At 37.1% G+C, this 23,151-nt stretch overlaps 1 protein-coding gene across 2 annotated transcripts in view; it reads right to left on the bottom strand.

Moving 5' to 3' along the window:
* The window catches only part of TENM3 (teneurin transmembrane protein 3), a 706,293-nt gene that overhangs the window by 154,074 nt on the left and 529,068 nt on the right, over positions 1 to 23,151 (bottom strand). For both annotated transcript variants that reach the window (XM_047772297.1, XM_047772296.1), the window contains exon 5: positions 3,556 to 3,794. In XM_047772297.1, coding sequence (XP_047628253.1) covers positions 3,556 to 3,794 — 239 coding nt within the window. The remainder of the gene's footprint in view (positions 1 to 3,555; positions 3,795 to 23,151) is intronic.

The raw sequence follows: 23,151 nt of genomic DNA, 5'->3' as shown, positions 1-23,151 counted from the left end.
ATTTGAAAAGATAGTACTAGCAGTAGATGAAAACAACAATAAAATGTTTTAAGAGATTGCCAATGATTAAGAATATTAATACTATGTAGCATTGGTAGTTGTGTAAACTGAGGGTACAAACAGTTGTGCAAACTGGCCACGGTTTGCAAAATTTAAGACATGCCCATACTTTGGCACAGAAAATTTCTTTCAGAGAATTTATTCTGATCAAAGTTTGATTGACTGAACACACAGGCACACACAAATACACGCACACATTTATATGCCTAAGAAAATGGTCACTGCATTTTAAAAAAGTGGTTAAGAACAACTGCTAAAGGATATTTAATGAATGATAAATGAGAAAGCCTGGTACAAATGCATGAAAAAGATGGAACTCCAGGTGTACATATGCATGGAAAAATATATGAAAGGGTAGACAGCAAAAAGTTAACAGCAGTTACCTTGCAAAGAGCTAACAATGACCTATGGGAATTAATTCTCACTTTCTTTTTCGGCCTTTCTTTCTTCTTTGAAACTTCTTTACAGGGATAGGGAAAACAACCAAACAGCTAAGCTTGTCGCTTTCTCTCCCTTTCGGACTATCCTGAGAGAATTTTATCCTAGAGGAGAAACTTGTTAATGAATGTGACAGTCTCATAACTTCTCATGACCTTACTGGAAGGTGAAAAAGAAAATTCTAGGAGAGAAAGATTTCCTCAAGTCTTTTATTTTACCTATTTCTTAGGGCTCTGACTTTATACTGATTGTCAATATGAGGGAAGGGGGACCTTTAAGGGAATGGAAAGAAGAAAATTCAAGAATGGCTGCACTCTGTGAAAGGTTGTGAGGTCAATCTGACGATGACATTGGTCTCCCCATTGATTCTGGGGTTTATTAGCCTGATCGGGCTGGATAGCTCAGTCTCTGCTTTACGTGCACACTCAACGGAAAGGACAGCTTTCCTGGAGAGAAGTGCCCTATTCTTCTTTCTAAGGGTAAAGGAAGTATCTTCACTCTTGAAAAGATTTACCAGCTAAATGATAGAAAAATGAAATTCTTTGCCTGATCTAAACAACAGAAAAATTCATCATGAAAGTGTACGAGTTAAGCACAGGAAGACTAGTGAAATTCTAAATAAATTTGTGTTTAGTTAAAGCAATAAAAGGAGTTCCCGTTGTGGCTCAGAGGATAGTGAAACTGACTAGTATCCATGAGGAGGTGGGTTCGATCCCTGGCCTCGCTCAATGGGTTAAGGATCTGGCATTGCTGTGAGCTTCGGTATAGGTTGCAGATGAGGCTCGGATCCCATGTTGCTGTGGCTGTGGCGTAGGGGTCCAAATCGACCCCTAGTCTGGGAACCTCCATATGCTGTGTGTATGGCGCTAAAAGACAAAAAAAAAAAAAAAGCAATAAAATCATTAGATAATTCTTTGATGATAAAAGCAATTTTGCCAGATGACACTTGGACTGTATCTTCTTAATTTACAGCACAGTAACTAAATCCTAACAAATGTTCAACCAATATCTGTTGAATTGATAAGAGCACGTGAGTATATTAACTATGTAATTTATATGCTTCCATTGGAGAAAGATAAAACCAAAGGAAAACATTTATGATGGTGGCACCAGCAGACACAAAGTTGATTTCTAACCACTCAACAGTAAAAATAGGTAATTTGAAAAAAAGTAACATTTTGGAGTTTTTATTTAGGAATCTGATATTCACTGATGGATACTTGAAAAAAGTACAAGGCTCACAAATGTACAAGGTGATCTGACCTCACATTAACATGCCATTTTTTCCCCCAGTCATGCAATGTAAATAAAATTAAATCGCATCAGGGCTGATATTCCAAATAGTTAACAACAGGTAGGACCCAGGCACTTGTGATAGGAAGACTGTTCAAAGACACATCAAACAACACAGACACTGAATTACATACACTGAATTCCAACCCTGCATAGTACTTATCTATCTGTTTGGCATGTGCTATGGTAAAAAAAAAAAAAAATCCTCTACAAATACATATGCTTAATTTATCACATCGCATTTTTGACTGGTACATTTCAGAAGCCATTTAAAATGCTCTGGCAGCACACGGCTGACAGTTACAAATAATGTATCCAGTTAACCAGAAGAGATGCTCTTAACGGCTGGATATTTTCTAGCTGAATTCTTAGAAATCTGCCTGTGAATGCCGATTTCTGTTGTTGTGACAGTCCTCGTGGACTTCGAGGCTTATGAAAACGGCACAGCACTGTACCATTAGTGTATGATCTTGGCCAAGCGAGAACCTTTTTGGTACCTGGTCTGACCACTTTTACAAGGAGGGAGTTAACTCAGATTGAAAGATGACAGCGAGGTTTCCCATTGCTTTCATCGCTGATGGACAGCGGCTGTACGAGGCACTGTGATGAGGATAACGAGGCTGTGTGCAGGTTCAGTGAGAAAGAGTGCCCGGATTCATTAGCACTGTCAGCCCCAGTCAAAGAGTCAGAAGTCATATTACCCAACATGCCTCATAGTTGCCATCCCTGATTCCATTCTCTCTAAAGCTCCTTCATGCTCTACAATTCTATTTTTCTCTTAAATGCTGTGGCTTGAAATGGTTATTTCCCTTTCCAAAGGCATAATTTTTCACTAAGGAGTATGGGAGCGAACACTAGAAACCAGTTCACTGCAAAAGCATCATATTAGTCTACATACAGCCCTGCAGTCCTCTTCCTCGGTTACAGAATTTTACATCACGAACTGCTTTATAAACTTGGGGATGCATCATTGGCTGTTGTTCTTGTGGGCCAAACGTTGCCTGTGATTTATCTCAGTGGACACTGTTTGCATTTCAATGTGTTGGGCCTTCCCCTCCACTTTGAAGCAGCTCAAAATCAGAGTGGTCCTTTCTGACATTCAAGTAAGCCATTTTCCAATAGTTGGAAGGCTCATCTAGGTTCCGAACCAGTTAAAGAAAAGGCCTATTTACAACTTCTCTTAGCAGTTTCCATCCTTTGGTGACAATTAAACAAACAAACAAAAAACGAGATTGATACCACACCCGAAAAGCTGGAAAACCCACATAGAGAAACGAGTACATAATCCAGTCATGGTTTTACAGAGGCACGGTTCTCAGGAGAGCGTTTCTGAGTACCAGATGACGGTCCTGAGTGATGGACTCTACATTCAGACAGCTGAGTTGGCTGAAAGATGGGTAATACCACAGGCAGCGGAGAGCTCCCTATTGACTCTGCACTGAAGGAGATTCCTGCAAGCGCAGGATTATTTCCTGGACACGAAATGTCCTAGAACCGCCCATGTCTCACGGGGGGAGGGGGTAAGCCCAACACCAGTGGACGCTCTAATGTGTCCAGCCCTTGTTCCTTCCGCAAATGCAGCTCTTCCACTTATCTACACACATGGAAAATACTCTGCGATTTACAATATATTAGTACCAACCTCTTGCCCACGACATATAACCTCCTAATACACTGTTGGACCAAATAAATAAATAGAAGCACCCAAACAATAATCTAACATCCCGATTGACAGATGAAAGAGTTCTAGAAATGTGTTCTTACCTATAAAATAGGACAGGAGTATTGCCAGCAGCACTGAGACCCCTACAGCACACAGGGCGGTACATTTCCAGCTACAGTACTTTGAAGACTTCTTGAATTTAAAAGCACTTCTTGATAGGGTGTTTCTAGGTAGTGGCCGGGTAGGCGGTGAGTAAACAGAGCCAGATGCCATAGTGTATCCTGGGGTTGCAGTACTGAACAGTGGCGTTGTCCCTGTTCCTGTTTTGAATAGGAAATGCCTGCAGAACAGGAGAATATCATTGTAAGATACAAATATATTAAAATGTGAGAGACAGAGATGGCAAAGCCTGATTTCTCCCATCTTTCTGTCCTTCTCTGGCTTTAATCTTTTAATTCCTACAGTTCAAAAAATGAGAAATTAAGAAAATATTTTAACTGAAGAACCCAACTCTTATAAATGACTCTGAGATGGAAGAGACTAATTGTAATGAATTCAGGAGGAGTCACTCACACACACACACACACACACACACACACACACACACACACACGATGACTGTCCCTTTAAGTAGGTAGCTTGAGAGACTGGGGAGTTATTCTAATCATGCCATGTCTTATGCAAAACCTATGAATTGCTTTGAGAACATCTTTGTGTTTCTCTTCAGGAAAGTAACTGTACTCCTTTACAGTTTCATGTGTACTTGCTACACGTGAGATTGTGTACTACAAACACAAGTGTGCACGATCTCCGCGATGTGGTGCAGACTGATTTCTTTTCTGGGTGTACGTGGAAACCTAGCCTGTCTCCCATGACCATCCACCACCACCCCCAAGTACTGGCCACAGGCAGCTGGGCAGTTCTCAAGGGAGGCAAAGTAATTTTATTTTTAGCTTATGTCAAACATAACCATGAAGGTGAAGTGGCTGGAGGAGAGAGAGAGAAAGAAAGGAATCACAGAACACTTTCTGAAACCAACCTAAATAAATGAAGAGGTTAGTGAAGCAGGTTTTAGAGCAACTACAGGATTCCCTATGGGAGGTCCCTGGTGGCAGAGTGAGTTAGGGATCCAGCATTGTCACTACTGTAGCTCAGGTTCGATCCTTGGCCCAGGAACTTCCACACGCCATGGTGTAGCCAAAAAGAACTGAAAGGAAGGAAGGGAGGAAGGAAGGGAGGGAGGGAGGAATGAAGGCAGGAAGGAAGCTTCCCTAAAGACTTGAGCCAATTGACAGTGACGCAAACGGCTTCTACAGATTGTCTGCTCTCCTACTTTGAAAATGTTTAAACAGAAATTGAATGATCACATAACAGGAATGCTGTCTAGGGAGTTCTTTAGAAAAGACGACACATTTTAAGATTCCTATTAACAATAACGTCCCCAAATTTAGGAAAAAAGCACCATGTTTTTTTCAAGGATTACATTTCATATTATGCTCGTATCTTTCTGTGTATTTAGTTTGGGTCCTAACATTTGTTATTATTTTTGCTAGTAACATATCCAGTAGTCAACAGACTCTGCTCCCTCTTTCCTATGCAGGAGCCTATAGGTAATCTTGAATATTCCACATGGTACAATACAGCCTTTATGCAAGAGGACTTTAGATGGGACAGAGCTGAATGTTTTAAACTTTAACACCAATGTACTTATTTTAATAGTTATTAGAAAATAGATTGAATATACCAAACAAGTTAAGGGCTTAAAAGGACAGACCTTGGGAGCTAGACTTCTGAGGTTCAAATCCTGCTTTAAATACCACTCCTGGGCATCTATCCAGAGAAAACCACGATTTGCAAAGACACATGTACTCCAATGTTCATTGCAGCACTATTTACAATAGCCAAAACATGGAAACAACCAAAATGTCCATCGACAGAGGAGTGGATCCATATACACAATGGAATATTACTCAGCCATCAAAAAGAACGAAATACCAGCATTTTTTGCAACACAGATGGACCTAGAAACTATCATGCTAAGTGAAGTCAGCCATACAATGAGACACCAACATCAAATGCTTTCACTGACATGTGGAATCTGAAAAAAGGACAGACGGAACTTCTTTGCAGAACAGATGCTAACTCACAGACATTGAAAAACTTATGGTCTCTGGAGGAGACAGTTTGGGGGGTGGGGGGATGTGCTTGGGCTTTGGGATGGAAATCCTGTGAAATCAGATTGTTATGATCATTATACAACTACAGATGTGATAAATTCATTTGAGTTATTAAAAAAAATGAAAAAAAAATCCTGCTTTACCACAGCAGGTATGCATCCTTGGGCAAAATATTTATCTTTCTATGTTTCAGTTTCTTCATCTGGAAAATATGGACAGTAGTAGTATCTACCTGCCGGGGTTGTTACGAGCCTTAAATGAATTAACATTTACTGTGAGATACTTGGAATACAGCAAGTAGAATGTAAATGTTTGAGAAATTAAAGAAGAGCCAAACTCTTCAGTTTACATATATTATGGCCTAGGAAAGGCTAAGTAGGCATTTAAGTTACAAAGAGCCCATTTGCAGAAAATTAGTAAGTGAATAACAGTGTATCTGGAGGACAAATATGGTAAAAGTTATGAATGTTTGCCTAACACAGGTAGAGTGGAAAGAATTCTCGATTAGAAATCAGAAGATCTGAGTTTAAGTTTCTGATCTAATGTTTTCCAGTTTTACGATCCTGTTTTCGTCTGTAAAATGAAGCTAATGATTTACTTATCTCACAGGGTTGTAAACCAGTTAATGTATCTAAAGATGCTTTGTCAACCACAAAATTAGAATAGATGCAAATGATAAGTAACTACTTCCATAAATTATACTAGCAACTGTACTGTGAATCCATTTTTTCCCCCATGGAACTACTTTATATAGCAAATTTTAAAGTTTATAATCTGAATTAAATGGTATGTTGGAAGCAGTATTTTAGCACCTACTACCATATTCATATTTAGCATGATTTGTAAGAATGTGGGCTCTGGAACCAGACCAGGTTCAAATCCAGACTTCACCTATATAATTAGCTGTATGATTTGTCTAAGTCACTCAAATTTTCTGTCTTGATTTTATCATCTATAAAATGGGAATAATAGTAGTATTTATTATTTTATGAAGATTATATGATGTGTTTACATCTGGCATCAGGTAATTGTTCAATAAACATTAGTTGTTTTTCTTCCCAAACTCACACATTGGAATCTATATTCCAAAATACCCCAAAGTGTCATCTGAAGACTTTGAATCCCTTTTCAAAATATAACACTCTCAAGTGTGGCGAAAAGGGGACCCTCCTTTACTATCAGTGGGAATGTAAATTGGTACAGCCACTATGGAAAATAGTAAGGAGGCTCCTCAAAAAGCTAAAAATAGAATTGCTCTATGGTCCAGCAATCCTATTCCTGGGCATATATTTGGAGAAATCTATAATTCCAAAAGATTCATGCATCCCTATATTGACAGCAGCACTATTCACAATAGCCAAGACATGGAAACAACCTAAATGTCCATTGACTGATGAATGGATAAAGATGCTACGGTACATACATACAATAGAATATTACTCTGCCATACCAAAGAATGAAATAATGCCATTTTCAGCTACATGGATACAATTAGGACCATCTTACTAAAAGAAGTAAGTCAGAAAGACAAAACCAATATCATATGATATCACCTATATGTGGAATCTAAAATATGACGTGAACTTATCTACAAAGCAAGAACAGATTCACAGATATAGAGAACAGACTTGTGGTTGCCAAGGGGCAGTGGGAGAGGGATGGATGGTTTGGGAGTTTGAGATAAGCAGATGCAAACTAGTATATACAGAATGGATAAAAAGCAAGGTCCTACTGTATAGCCTGATGAACTACATTCAATATCCTGTAATAAACCATAATGAAAAACATGACAAAGAATGTATACATATGTATAACAGAATCCCTTTGCTGGACAGCAGAAATTCATACAACACTGTAAGTCAACTATACTTCCATAAAATAGATTTAAAGAAATTAAACACCCTCAAGACTAATGTCTACAAAATGAACTCCCTGGTTTACAAATTTGATGCTGGTGATTCCACGCATGGGCATATTCTCTGGGTGAGAAGATGAACTGTACTGTACAAGAGGAAAACTCAAACATTTGGATCAGGTGCACGCAACCTTTTTCTATAGGGAATCAAATAATAAATATTCAGAGTTTTTCTGGCCTTAGCATCACATCTCTGCTCATATAATGACAGCAGCTATAGACAATCCATAATTGATTACAGTGGTATTCAAATAGAACTTGATTTATGGCCACTGGAATTTTAATTCCATACAATTTTTCCCATGACATGAAATATTCTTCTTCTCTTGATTTTTTTCAATCACCTAAAGATGGAAAAATCATTCTTAGCTCATGTTCACTACAAAAACAAGTGACAGGCTGGGTCTGATGTGTGAGCTGCAGCTGAGACCCTTGGTTCTCACTTTTTTTTAGCACTGTACATGAAGAGTGAGTAGGAAGACCTAGTGGCCCTTAGTAACAAACTATTTCCTCCAGGCCATCGGAAAGGATTAAAAAAAAAAAAAAAAAGGCATTCTGAAGGATGCACATCCACTCCTTCTGGAGAGGAAAAGGCAAAGCTGGCCAGATACATGTAGCCAGACAGGGATCTTGCTGAAGCCCCATTCCTTGTACTTCCCATCATGGTGATTTCCTTCAAAGTGCTTACTACAATAATTCACTGTCTTGTCTATATGTTTACTTGTGCAGTGGATTAAAATCTTTCCCCTTTCTTTGTGCTGCCTCTCTGCCCTCAATTCCAGTGGCTTCACTACTTCATTGCCTCCAGGAGAAAGGAGATGAGACAAGGAGTAGAAATAGCCTGAGCATGTCTTGTGTTTTACTAAAGCCCAGTGTACAGAGTGAAATGGAGTGGACTAGGATATATATAAGCAGGATGTTTGGGAGAAATAGAGTGTGAGATCAAGAAGGGGCTTCCTCTCCAGACGGGGGAGGATCTTCAGGCTGAGAGTAGGAGAAGGACCCTGGCAAGCTGCTGACAGTGGAGGATTTGACAGGCTCAGTGGGAGGAGTCTGACCTGGGGTTGTAGGCAGCACGGGAGATGGGGGAGTTGGGGGTGGGAGGTGGCGGTAGAGGGGAGGTCGGTGGTGTGAGTTTCCAAACAAGCCCAGGGCTCTGTCTACACCTCCCTGCCTTGATTGAGGGTGCGGAAACAGCAGAGAGAGCTACCTGATGAAGCCAAGCACACAGGGACAAGCAGCATTGGAACTGCAGCCAATACGCAGGCCCACAGTCAAAGACACTATCTGGCCTCTGACTCTGGTACCATGAATCTGGGGGGAATGTAGACAGAGAGAGCCTTTGGATATAACCACATGTTTGAAAGGAATTTAGGAGATGAGGGGTCCCCTTAGACTAGACCATTTTCTCATCAAGAGTTCGGGAGAGGGAAATGGGAGGAACTGGCCTAGGGTAGAGGATTCGCTGTGCCTCTGACACAGGGGCCCCGCTCTTGGATCCCCTGGCAGAGGCCTGGAGAAGTGGGGACCCCAGAGTGGATAGGGGGCCCTGAGAGGAGAAGAATCCCATCCTTAAACCTCAGAGACCATTGGAGGCCACAGGATCCCATAGAGAAAGGTGGTGGGTGGAGGTGGAGGTGATGCAGTAGTGGAGAGCCTGCATCTCTATAGGACTGGGAAGAAGTAAAATGACTTCGATGGCTTCAAGCATAGCAGAGAAATGGCAGAGTGGACTCCTGGACCAGAAGGGGCCACGCAAGCCAGGAACACAGGCTGTAGCAGTGGTGACACAGCACTTGGTCAAGAAAGAACAGACAGCATGAAGGCTCAGCACCTCAGTGGAGAAGACTGGTGGGTAGGAAAGGGGGTCCCAAATCCCTCAAGGAAAGGTTCTAGGCATAAAGGTTTCGAATAAAATATACACAGAAATATAAAAGAAAAATGAGGTTGTTTCTGTAGCATACCACATGGATGGGTAAGAAAGATACACCCACTGCATAAATCTGCTCTCTGTCTTCTCTCATTAGAATGTAAACCCCATGGAGCCTCATTCAGCTTCAAGTATTTCCCGGCTTAGAAAGTTCCAGGCACATACCGACTGCTCAATAAATACTGTAAAAATAAGTAAAATGGTGACATTCGTGCCAATGTGGATAGTGAGCCTCACGGAAATTAAGTACCTTGGATAAAGACCCACAGCTAATAAATAAATGATGAAAGAAAAATAAGTAAATACAAGTTGGAAAATAGAGGGACCAAAATGGAAAGCAAACCTGGAAAATGTGTTACAGCTTTACGCAAAGTAGTTTGGGCCATTTCTCAATGGGAAACAGGATTTGAACTTGAGCCTCTGGACCACTAAAGATTATGATTTTAGCTTTAACACTGTAAACATAGATCAAGACAAGGAGCTAGATATCTGCCGACTTCAAATTATACATCTCTGTTGTGATTTCTTGGTTTATGATATCAATACATTATGTCATCTGTTTACGTGATCTGAGCAGGGAACTCTTTCAAGAATTAGGCTTGAATTTCTAAGAAATCATAATTTTTCTTAGAGCAAAAGAAACTTTGAGATATTGTTGAAAACAAAGATGTAATATTCACTGTTCATCAATATTAGCAGAACTGAAGACTCTTCAGAGTTTCTAACTTATTTACTACATTCATTTTCTGTTGCTGCAAGAGAAAACAGAATTCAATTGGCTTTTTTTGGTCACTGACTTTAAACCTCGGAAGTATATTTCCCCTTCCTCTGTCTACATGACTATCCATATGGGGCAGGGGGCATCAAATTAGTGCCCTGGAAATATATATGTATAGTAAATAAATAAACTTTATAAAACATTGAAAGAGAAACCAAATCACCTGTGAATTATATTTCAGAATCACTGGTCTTCACTATTTTCAGATGGCTTTCTAGTATGTAAGTATACAAAGAATTTGTAAAGCTTGTTTAAATTGTTAAGCTTGTTTCAATTTTGAAACCATTTACAAATGGTTTATGTGAGGACGATTCCTTTAGGGAAAATTAGGCCTCAAAATAGATATATTAAAATACACGTGTAAAAACCTCTTCGATATGAACCAGAATAGTAGAAAAGGTCCATGTCAACATACTTTCACACAGAACATTGGGTTTCAGATTTGGTGAGAATCTGACAATTTTTAAATTCAGAGAGCATGCTGTCTTTTCAAAATCAACAACCTCCTTTCCACAGTGATACAGAAAATACAAAACAAATGCGACTAAGGTATATCTCTAAGCTCAGGACTTTCAAAAAAACCATTTTAAGGTTGAACACGATGCTTAGTTTATGTCCAGAACTCCACAAATAACTGAATGAAGGAACAGGTAAATGGATCCTGGCATTCAGTTATACGAAAAGTACACACTGAGTTTCCACGGGAGAGAATTCTTTTCTCACCTACGTCTCTCTAAGGTGCCCACTCCTGTGTATCATCACAGTCTTTCCCATCCTGTGACTTGTCGCCAGGTCATACAGCCTTGGGGATATGCTTCTCACATATCACAAATTCTGCCAAAATTACTATCAGACACATATGGTTTTGACCTGGCATCCACATGAGGTTTGGAGGATAAAGGCAGAAATTGTCTTTCCTTCTCAGACCAGATTGGGGAATGAAAAAAGCAGATCCTGTGAGAATATTCCCCCCATTGTAGTTGGCAGTAAAGCAGCAGCAACAGCAGCAGCTTCTTTGTAACACAGAGCACACCAAGCAGGCTGATTTTGTTCTGATGTTTCTAATGATGCTCTGCGTGGTGCCTGCCTCTAGTTCCTCTGCTATTTGTGCCACCGTTTCCACTCTGGTGATGAACTAGAGGTGCGCACTTAAAGACGTACACTATCAGAGACCAGATGAGGAAAATCAATTTCAAAGCCCACAAGACAGCTGGTGCAGGAGGTCACCGAACACTAACAGTTGCTTTGTGGCTTTGGCATCTTGAGGGGGATTCTATTAACAACAAGCGGACAAGCACTGTGGAACCACGTGGCATCATTAACTGCAGCAGCGGAAACCTAAATGGGGAGGATCATTTGATATTAAGCACAATTAATAGCTGGTCATTCTTCTTTTTAAGTTGAAAGATGCATTTCTTTCTTGTTCTGCCCTCAGATCAACCTCTTCATTTCCGCTTCTGATTCCAGCTTCTGTTTCTGATTCTGAGATGGGTCTTTCTCTGGATCATGTCACAAAATTAAATTTAGTAAGGACAAAGACTGATCTTTCTTGCTGGCCCCATTCCCCCCTTCTGGTCACTGTTGGTAACTCTATCGCTTGCATGTTTTCCTTTACAGCATTTCTTCCTTGCTTTTTCCTTTCTTTTTTTAGAGAAATTCTTCCGAGTTCTTTCTTATAACTTCAATTTCCTATGCAGATCTGAGCTGCATCTGCGACCTACACCACAGCTCATGGCAATGCTGGATCCTTCCTTAATCCACTGAGCGGGGCCAGGGATCGAACCTGCATCCTCATGGGTACTAGTCAGTTTCTAACCTGATGAGCCACAACAGGAACTCCAAAATGTCCTGTTTTAAATACCGAACCCGCACATACACTGAATTACTTCTATATGCCAATTCATAATTTCTATCTACCCTTACCTCAGGCCATTTACAACTGCTTCTTATAATTTGTTTTGCTCTTTTTACTCAAACTCTTTGCATTTATATTCCTTGGTAACTCTTCACTTTTGATTGACTTGGACTTTCAAATTCACCACAAAACTTACTATAAGATTTTTAGTGGAAGGAGGTTGGGGGATTAACATAAAGGACTACTATATATAAAATAGATAGCCTATAAAGACTACTATATAGCACAGGCAACTATACTCAATATTTTATAATTACCTATAAGGGAAATTAATCTGAAAAAGAATATATATGTGTGTGTATAACTGAATCACTGCATTGTACACCTGAAACTAATCAACATTGTAAATTAACTATACTTCCATTAAAAAAAGATTTTTAGTGGAAAATTAATCAGGTTTTTTGAAGTAAATTTAAATGTGCTTTTCTATATTACAACCTATGTAATGTTAATTTATTCAGTGCTCATTTTAAAAGATCCTAACATTAAGTACAAAATTAAATAAGTTATAAGATATCAAGTTGTAAGTTAATAAGGCTCACCGGGAAACAAACAGGTTAATACTAGTCTTTTGTTCAGGAGGTTAATATAATCATATTATTGCTCTAAAATTGAGAACATAGTTTAATAAGTTGGAAATTACAGGAACCAAAATGAGAAGCATCCCTGGAAAGTGTGTTATAACATCATTCAAAGCTGTATGAGTCATTTCCTCAGTGGGATATTAGGATAGAAGATAAAGTCAAAAAGAAAGTGTGCAACCACTGAATAAAATTTTAATTGGATTAACTTCATAATTGAAAAAAAGGTTTTTTTTTTCTTCAGTGTTTTATACAATGTTAAAAACCTTTTGAGAGATTAGCAAACAAAGCAAATGATTAGAATGAAAAGAGAAGAGCAGCCCGTGTTGAGTTTCTATCCCTAAGGCACAGCTGAAATCTCTACTGGTGACATATAAGCACCTGGAAAAATATTTCCATTGTCTAAAATTCGTTTTATCTTATGGGGAGAAAGGCTCTATTGCTCAGGAAATGCTGATGCTTTCTTCTTCTCCTTTATAGTCTTTGTCAAACACAGAGAGTAATTTACATCAAACTAAATGTGAACTGTTTAAATGTGATGCCTTCCTTCTATTTATGTTTCTAGGCAAATCAATAAAAATTTTACCTAGAATAGATTACTTGCTTCAAATTGGATGCTCTGATTTCAAAGACAATGTGCCCGTAAGAAGAAAGATTGGCTAAATTTGGCAAAATTTACAACTTTTTCAGAATCCAAAGTTCTCACTTAAGAGCTAAGGGAATTTTAAGATATAGGTTCTTTTCCCTTCCGGCAATATAGAACTTTCTGGATTTAAGAGGCTTATTAAAGGTCTCATAAGATTTCCTCAACATCAAACGACTCTTCCAAAATGAAATTTTTGGATTTAAAGCAAATGAATCCCACACTTGTGGATTAAATTTACCTGGTAATATAGAAGGTCAAAATTAACTATTGAGCTTTAAAATAGTTTTCACTTGATGATGACAAGACAATGGATGGTTTGGCTAGAATTCATTTTAAAATAAAATACTTTTCAAACACTTTCAAAATAAACAGAATTTAATTACTGTGCATTATCTTCCATATTACCCATTATCTCTCATTTGATTACTGGTAGTCTACAATTGAGTGTATATATATTAAATGTTGCAAGAGTTAAAACAGTCCCCAGTATTTGTCAGTATGTATTTGTAAGAAATGATAAACCTGAAAGATGATTTTAACTATCATCTAAGCACTCTGAACTTTAAAACCTGTGCTTCATTATCAGTCTTTAGCATTTCCACGATCAAATTGTGATTTTTCAATTCCAAAGCCAACTGGATTATCTGCTAAATGTACATTTAGCAATGTGTTTATAAGCGATGAAAAGACTTAAAAAAAGTTTAAGTGATGTGCTTTAGGATAACGAGGCAAGCAAATATAAAATTTTTGGCAGCTTAAACAGAAAACTAAAGAAAATGAGCTGTTCCTATTCAAGGCTGGGTTCCTGTTGGTTTTGCTTACCTTTCAGCAACTGATTCTCAGTAGAAATCCAGAGACATATGGACAATTACTTACTGTGCTTAAATATCTAGCTGTTTGGAAAGAAATCTCCATTACTCGAGGATGATGGCCCTTTGAAGCTCTGTTAGGATTCTGGATCTAAGAGATTGCAGAGGCTGCTATAAATTTTCAGGGGAAGCCCACCCACACTAACATCTGCATAAAGACTGCAAAAAGGATTCTGCAATCACCTATCTTCCCTGTGGAAACAGTTCCATTAGACTGATCATGGACTCATAAATGTTGGTAGGACCTTTTGAACTTATATAGTCAAGAGTTAGGCCACCAACATGAACAGAAATGTACTTCAAGACCACCGCATACATAAAAGCAGTGGTTTTCAAGCTTTAGCTTGCATCTGAATCTCCTGATGTTAAGACACAGAAGGTCTGAGGTGGAACCTCAGCAGCTGACATTGCTGGTCCAAGGACCACACTTTGAGAATCACTGCAGTAAAGGTTTTGGCATGTTAGTTTCTCAGCTGCAGTTTAGCTATCCAGATTGTATAACAAAACAGAAAGTCAATTTAAAAGACTCCTGCATGGACCGGAAGTTTCCTTGTGGCACAGCAGGTTAAGGATCCAGGGTTGCCACAGCTGTGGTGCAGGCTGTAAATTAGACACAGGTTCAATCCCTGGCTTGGGAACTTCCACATGCCAGAGGTGGCCAAAAAAAAGACTCCTTGGTAGACAGTTAAAACTGATCACTTCAAGTAATCAATTCAGACTAAATGGAATTTGTAAAATATGAGGTTGAATCTGTCTGACCTCAGAATCAAGCAGCTTAAACATTTTTTTCATTGTTTTGTGTCACCTCATTTTTTTTTTTTTGTCTTTTTAGGGTTGTACCCGTGGCATATGGAGGTTCCCAGGCTAGGAGCTGAATTGGAGCTGTAACTACTGGCTTTTGCCATAGCCACAGCAACACGGGATCTGAGCTGCATCTGTGACCTACACCATAGCTCTCGGCCACGCCAGATCTACCCACTGAGAAAGACCAGGGATCAAACCCACGTCCTCATGGGTACTAGTCAGGTTCGTTAACCACTGAGCTATGATGAGAACTCCCTGTATCATCTCATTCTTAATTCTTTTCTTCCCCCTTTATTGTTCTTCCCTTTCAATTTCACCTATTTATTATAAATTGGTTCCCTCATCTTTTCTAGTATCATTGCTATTTTTATTTTTATTTTATTTTGGCTGTGCTGGCATATGGAAGTTCCCAAGCCAGGGATCAAACCCATACCATGGTAGTGACAATTCTGGATCCTTAGCCTGCTGAGCCACTAGGGAACTCCTCGTTGCCATTTTTAAATAGTTGCCATGTTTACTGGCCTTTATTTTATCTCTAAATGAAACCCCAGTATCCCTTCTCTTCTGGTTCTTGTTTCGTATAATATCTGCATTTCCTTGTGCTTATAAAAAACGTTTGGCAACAAACTATCTTATTCCACAAGTACCTTCTTTTTGGGGGTTCTTTCCTTTTCTCTTTGAACTGAACACTTGAATTTGTAAGTCATATAGAAGAGGTCTAACTGATAATTCATCTTGGGTATTTACAACTTTCCAAAAGGTTTCACCACTTTTCTTCATACAGATACTCTTCTCTCTCTCTCTCTCTTTTTTTTGTCTTTTTTTGCTATTTCTTTGGGCCGCTTCCACGGCATATGGAGATTCCCAGGCTAGGGGTTGAATCGGAGCTGTAGCCACCGGCCTACGCCAGAGCCACAGCAACGGAGGATCCGAGCCGTGTCTGCAACCTACACCACAGCTCACGGCAACGCCGGATCGTTAACCCACTGAGCAAGGGCAGGGACCAAACCCTCAACCTCATGGTTCCTTGTCTGATGCGCCACGACGGGAACTCCTTCTCTCTCTCCTCTTAACCTTTGTGGCTGGAGAGGTTTTTATATATCCTTTTTTAAAATTTTTGTATTTAAATTTTATTGGAATATAGTTGACTTACAAAGCTGTGTTAATTTCAGGTGTACAGCAAAGTGCATCAGTTATACATACATATGTATCTATTCCTTTTCAGATTCTTTTCCTGTATAGGTTGTTACATTGTACTGAATAAATTTCCCTGGGAATCTAATAAAAATGATACAATAGAATTTAACAGAACAGAAACAGACTCAAAGATTTCCAAATCAAACTTAGGTTTACCAAAGGGGAAATGTGGAGGAGGGAGGAATAAATTAGGGAGTTGGGATTTATATGTGCATATTCTTTTTTAAAATATATTTGTTCTTCTAGATACTCTGTTTTGCATCAATGTATTACCTATCTATATAGTAAAATCTATTAGTAAATAAAATCTATATAGTAGTAAAATCTATATAGTAAATAAAAAGCTACCTGTACTAATTCTCTTTGTCTATTAGAAGAGACTTCTGGAAAACTCAATTCTAAATATCTTAAAAGCACTGTACACACATATACCACACACACACACACACACACACACACACACACACACGTCCTTCTCCTTTACACACTGGCTACTTTGAGGAGAAGGAAAAAAAAATAAGGGTATTTTCCTGCACAACATGCCGTCCCCCTAACTTTTCTCCTTTGAAGCACCTGAGGACAAAGTCGTGAGAACCAGGGTCATTTTCCCAGCACCGTCATGGTGTGTGTTCCACCACACCCTGACAAAGGTTGCAGCAGTGGTAGCTTCTGATCTACAACAAAACTACATGATGAAAAAAATTTCTCTCAGTGAGGTTCAGAAGGAACAGAATTCCAGCATAATTTGAAAAAAAAAAAAAATCCCACACTGAATCCTCATTACTATAGTTAAGGTCTTTTCTTCTATCCTTTAGACATTATTTTAAAACATGCTTTCAAGAGTGGGAGCAGGAGAACCAGTTAAGGGTACTCAACTGGTATGAGGAAAGTAAGAAGTGTTTGGAGGACTGGTTTTTAATTACCTTCTTCAATAACCTCTGTGGTAGTAGCAGCACTTGCCAAAAGCTATGACTAAGGATGAAAAATTAGCAAATGGGATCTAAAGACTGAAAAGGCTTGTGTCTCAAGGATTGATGAAAAGGTGAAACAGTTAAGAAATAATAAAACTTAACCTCAAGCGAGTCAGTGACTAAACTAAACTTCAATATTTTTCACTTTGCATTTTGATAATTTAAGTTCTGCTATTTTTTTAAATAGGATGAGTCTGGAAAAGGTGATGTGTGCATGTGTGTGGGTGGGTGTGTAAATTTTCTAAGAACTGGACAGGCTTGTTCAAAATGGACTAATTATTTTGCTTCTAATATAAAGATATTAAATTTAATAGAAAATATTTTATAGTAAGTAATATACTATGCATCCTTGAATTGCAAAAAGAAGGAAATATTTTGGACTTCTAGTAATTAAAATGCCTATTCTTATATTACCTCGATTAAGTATGATATGCACTTTAAAGAAAAAATATTTTAAATAAGAAAATTAAATATCCTCCAAGTGAGTAATCAGCATTAGGATGTAAATTATATATTTTGACATGAAAACAAAAGAACAAATATGTAATGATTCTGGCTGTGACACAGTGAGTTAGTGAGACTGATAAACTACTTCATGCTGATAGCACGTTGTGGTCTCAAATCTATTACACTTTTGAAATGACGTGCTATTATCTTTGGACAACTTTCACACTAGGAGGTGATCCCAGCAAGAAAAATGTCTTAAATGAAAAGCTTATAAACAAGATACATTTCACTGCTGTTATCTGAATTAACATGAGCTATTATGTGGTTGTACCAAAAGAGGTTTGAAACAAAAATTGTTTTATAATATTTTATGAAAAGCTTGCAATATGAATGTATTAATAAGTATACATTTAAGCAATCACTTCTGAATCAATTTATAATCATATCAAAGGTACAAACACATATGTGGTAAGTATAGCATTATGTGTTAATTGATCTCTGAAAACTGGGAGGTAAAATTCCACAGAATACTAATGTGATTTGGGGGAAATATATTTTAGTGAATTCTTTGCCACCTTCCACACTTACTTTTCAGACTTATAAGTGAGGTATGTAATATAAAACTTAAGTACAACCATAGCGGTATAAAATATATAGGGCTATGACAGGAAGGAAAATATATTTTTACCATGACTTGTTTTTAATTTAGATACATATCTAATCAAGCACCAAAGCATGTTACAGAGTTTGTGAGCCTCATGAACTGAACAACACAATTAAATGTGCAGAATTTTTTCTAACCATTATTAAGATGACTAAAATTTAATAGGATTTGTTTCACATTTTAGTTATTCTAATGGTGTAGCCAAAGCATCAAAGGCACAAATCTATATTAAATATTTTCCTACATGTTTTAAGATATCAATTACACTACTGTTGGCAGTTATTACATACTAAATATATTAAAATTAAAGTGGAAATGAAAAAGAATATCTTAAAATTCCTATGCTCTATTTGAATAAGACTTAACCTATTTAATTATTAATTCACTTAATTATTGATGGCTTAAAATTATTCAGCAAAGTTCTTTTTATAAATTTGAGAAGGAAGAGTGATCTAGATAAAGAGAAGAATTTCAGGTGTCAAGATAAATTGATGAAGAATAAAGAATTTCTGGGTAGTTAAGAAATGTTGAAGGTATCCTGGTCAATCAGATGTATGACAGTGAGCGAGAAGCATTTTACAAAACAAAACAGAAAACATCCAGTCCAAGTGGCTAGTGGTTTAAATAAAGCTTACTGAACACTTGTTTACTGTGTGCAAAGAAAACATCGTCTAATTTAAAGTTCACAAAATCCCCACTGTGTGTGAGTGTATTGTAAAATCTACTTTTTTAAGATGAGGGAACTGAGCCTTCATTTGTTACAGTTTATACAGGGCCAAAGCCAGATCTTTTTAGCCTTAAAACTTATGTTCTTAACCAGTTACCTAATGTAATAGCAAATCAGTTACGCAATACGGTAGAGTGTTCACAGGAGCTATGTATCTTAACACATGTGTAAAGCATACTTCTATCTGTATTTATCTCTTATTTTAAAAATAAGAAAGATATCAGGCTTTTATGATATTTCATACACAGATGACTGTGGTGCCTACACCCATTCTTTTTGTTGGGAAGTCATTAACGTCCAATCCTGAGAGAACAAAAAGAGTTCCCCAAGTACAGGAGTTGCAGTAATGTTCTCACCTTTTAATTTTTGCAACTTCAGTGTGATTAATTAAACACAAGATTCTTCATAGCACTTTGTGATGAGCTGTGGTGTGATCTTAAAAATCTTTTTTAACCACATAGAGGTTAGCCAGTGAGCTCATGGCAAAGTACCCAGGAGAGTTATAAACAATAAAATGGGTTAAATATATACAAAGGAGAAGGGTCCAAAATTGTTGACCTTTTCTGTGACGACAAGTAGCTGTCAGCATTATGCTACCAAGCATTTATTCTTGAAAAAATTATTTTCTGTCCCTTCAAGGTAAAGGTAGTATTCAAGAATGAGTAAGAAAGTACTGCTTCTCTAAAGAGACTCTTAGTCCAGAGAGAATATTTTCGAAACTTACATTTGAAAATATCCCCATTAATATGTAATTTTGTTGCCAAGAACAATGATTGCCATCTGTGTCAATTTTTGATCTTCTAAACTGCTTAAACGTCTACAAAACATGCTATTTTAATGGGTTTTGTCCTGTTTACTTAAAAACACGGCAACAACTGCCAGCTAGTTTGCCAGAACATAAGAGAAATTTGCCTAATTTCAACAGACACTGTATGATCACATTTATACAATGAATCTAAAAAACATGAACTCATAGAACTAGAGAGCAGAATCATGCCCGCCAGGGGAACAGGAGAGTTGTTGGTCAAAGGGAACAAGCTTTCAGTTATAAGATGAGTAAGTTCCGGGGAGCTAATATACAGCCTGGCAATTACAGTTAATAATACTGAACAGTTGAAATTTGCTAAGAGAGTAGATCTTGAGTGTTCTTACCACATGTACACACAAAAGGTAATTATGAGGCAATGGATGTGTTAATTAACTTGACTGCGGTAATCATTTCACTATATGTATATTATATATATAATCATCAGATTGTACACCTTAAAAAGTTACATTGTACAGCCTAAATATATACAACTTCCATTTGTCAAAAGAGGGTCTATATAATTGTTAGACAAAATAAAAAAATGTTTCAGTATGATGAATATTTGATACATAATTATCTTATACATTTATATTTAAGAAATAGTTTACTAAGTGAAAAAACAATTTAAGACTGAAATAAAAGAAAATTATTTTAAAGTATTATTTTGTCTTCCTTTCAATTTTTAGCTTTATGTATGTGTGATGTGTATAAGATTAGTACATTGGTACTATGTAGTATAATTTATACTTTAATAAATACCTATATTTTGGAGTTGAGTGCTTTTCTTCCCCCTTTCAGATGTAATTTAAAAAAATCTGGAGACACTACAAGAAGAAAAGACAACGAATTTCGAATTTGGAACCTGAGATCTAGAGGACCACTATTAGCTAGTCATGTGACCTCAGTTTACTAAGTTTACATGGGCCTTAAAAAGAACATAAGATTAGATAATCTCTGAAACCAATTCCAACTCTGCAATTTGTTCCGGATGGTAGTCCACCTTTTTCAAAAAGCAGCACACCTTCTCCAGATCCTTCATAATAAACTGGAGTTTTTCATATGGATACACTGTAAGATTGTCATAAATATCCGTTGAATGAACTAACTTGGGCATTAATTTATGCAATATCCCTACTCCACTACTATCTCAGATAATTTCCTCCCCATATTACCATTGTTAGCTTTTTCTAAAACAAATGCTGTCTCTAAAAATTTACTTCATAGTTTATTTCTTCTAGGAAATCACCGCAACCAACTTGAGGATATACTGATTATTCTCACGATACCAAAATATCTTCTCCAAAGTTGAAAAAGTTACCTAATTGCTCACAAAAACTAATCAATGTGTAAATTCTGTTTTTTTGTTTTGTTTTTTGTTTTTTATTTTTTTTAGTATTTTTTTATTACTCGATGAATTTTATTATTTATAGTTGCACAATGATCATCACAACCAAATTTTATAGTATTTCCATCCTTGGTAGTTGTCATGGTCTTTGCCTTCGTAGCCATTATATACCTTCCTAAATACTAACACAGTTACTTTATTTGTAAATATATAGCATAAGAAAGAAAGACAAGCAAAGAAACTCCAATGCCTGATACTTTACATGTGACATTTCAATGAATCCTTATAAAATCTTTCAGAAGTATTATTAAACCCATTTTATGAAAATACATGGTACAAATGTCTGAGTAATTTGCTCAAGGTTATATAGCTAGTGGGATGTTGAGATTTTAACCCAGATCTAGTTTCTAGTACACCATGACCAGAAAGAAGCAATATTACATTAGTGCAGGATGTAATTAGAACTAGATGACTTCTGGTAGTAGTATTACATGGCTCAGAATATGAGGTGAGATGCTAAATCATAAAGAGGGTCACAGCAGAATCAGAGGGGTTATCAAATAGAATTTATTGGACTTACTTGGTTAATTCCATGTACAAGAATTTAATCTTATGGGCTAAGAAGAAAGGACTCTGAGAATAGTGTAACAGAACACAGAGTCAGGTTTGAAATGGAAGGAGGAAGAAATAAAAGAGGCAAAAGTATATCAAGGCGAAATGAAGAAATGCAGGAAAAGATAAGCAATTGTCTTTGACGGGGTATATATTAGTTGGTGATGAAATGAGAGGATGAAATTTTAGAGAGAAACACATAGATTTAAAATTGGACAATAAATTCTAGGAAAAGAGAAAAAAGCATCACATAGTAATGTTAAGTAGAAATAAAACACACACACACAAAATCAAGGAAAGGGGATTGAACCATACTTTCACAGACAGCATTAGTGAAGAGTAAAAGAAACTTTCAAAAACAGTTGCTGAGGAGAAAGAGATGTGCCTCAAAATGAGCAGGTCATATTCAGAAAAAGATAATGATTAAATCAGGCATGAGCTATGCCCAAGTAATGGCACAGACGACCTTTTACTTTGATCATGTTCAGAGAAGTGACTAGAAATGTGTTAGAAGTAATTAAGAATTCACTTCCCCAGGTACCACGGAAATTAAGGTGATCGTACATGAATATTTTATACAGATTGCTGGTTATCCAAAACCAAACATTATCAGAGTATATAGTACTTGCTATTGGTTGGAATTATGCTTTCAAAAATCACAGAAGGCCTACGGCAAATGATTAATGCATGCTTTGCGGTGTCTTAATTGCTATTAAAAAAGCTGGTTCACCTCAATGAAACAAAATAACACTCCTACTCTATTGTACAGTAACTTCATCATACTCAAAAGATATCTCAAGCTTTAAAAACGTTAAATACAACGGAGGTTGAGCTTCTGACTGATGTGAAGACAATGAATCTATCAAGGCTTTTTACGGATTCATTCCAAACATTTATTACTTTAGTTAATTAAATGTTTCAGGGATATAAATAGTTGCCTTTCATTATAATTTGAAGATTTTTTTTTTTTCCTTCTCAAGAACAAAATTAACAGCACTGGGGTCCTTTCTGTATAAATTCACCTACTTTTTTGTTGAATGACAGGAATAGTGGAAAAAAAAAACCAAAACAAGAGATTTTATTCTGGTATGGTTTAGGCCTGGACTACCTAACACAGAAAGATAAATTAGACATAAGTATTGCAGTTTATGAAAATGTGTTCCTCATTCTTGGAGAGAAGACAGATACTTAATGATAAAAGATATTTGTTCAGTTGTTAACCAATTATGTCATCCTGTGCAATGGTTGTTATTATTATTATTGTTTGATCATATTTAGCTATTTTTGGTCATATTTAGAGGAAACATTTAT

This window comes from Phacochoerus africanus, chromosome 3 (genome assembly GCF_016906955.1).
Source record: "Phacochoerus africanus isolate WHEZ1 chromosome 3, ROS_Pafr_v1, whole genome shotgun sequence".
NCBI classification, from domain to species: Eukaryota; Metazoa; Chordata; class Mammalia; order Artiodactyla; family Suidae; genus Phacochoerus; species Phacochoerus africanus.
This window is presented reverse-complemented; position numbering and strand designations above follow the sequence as displayed.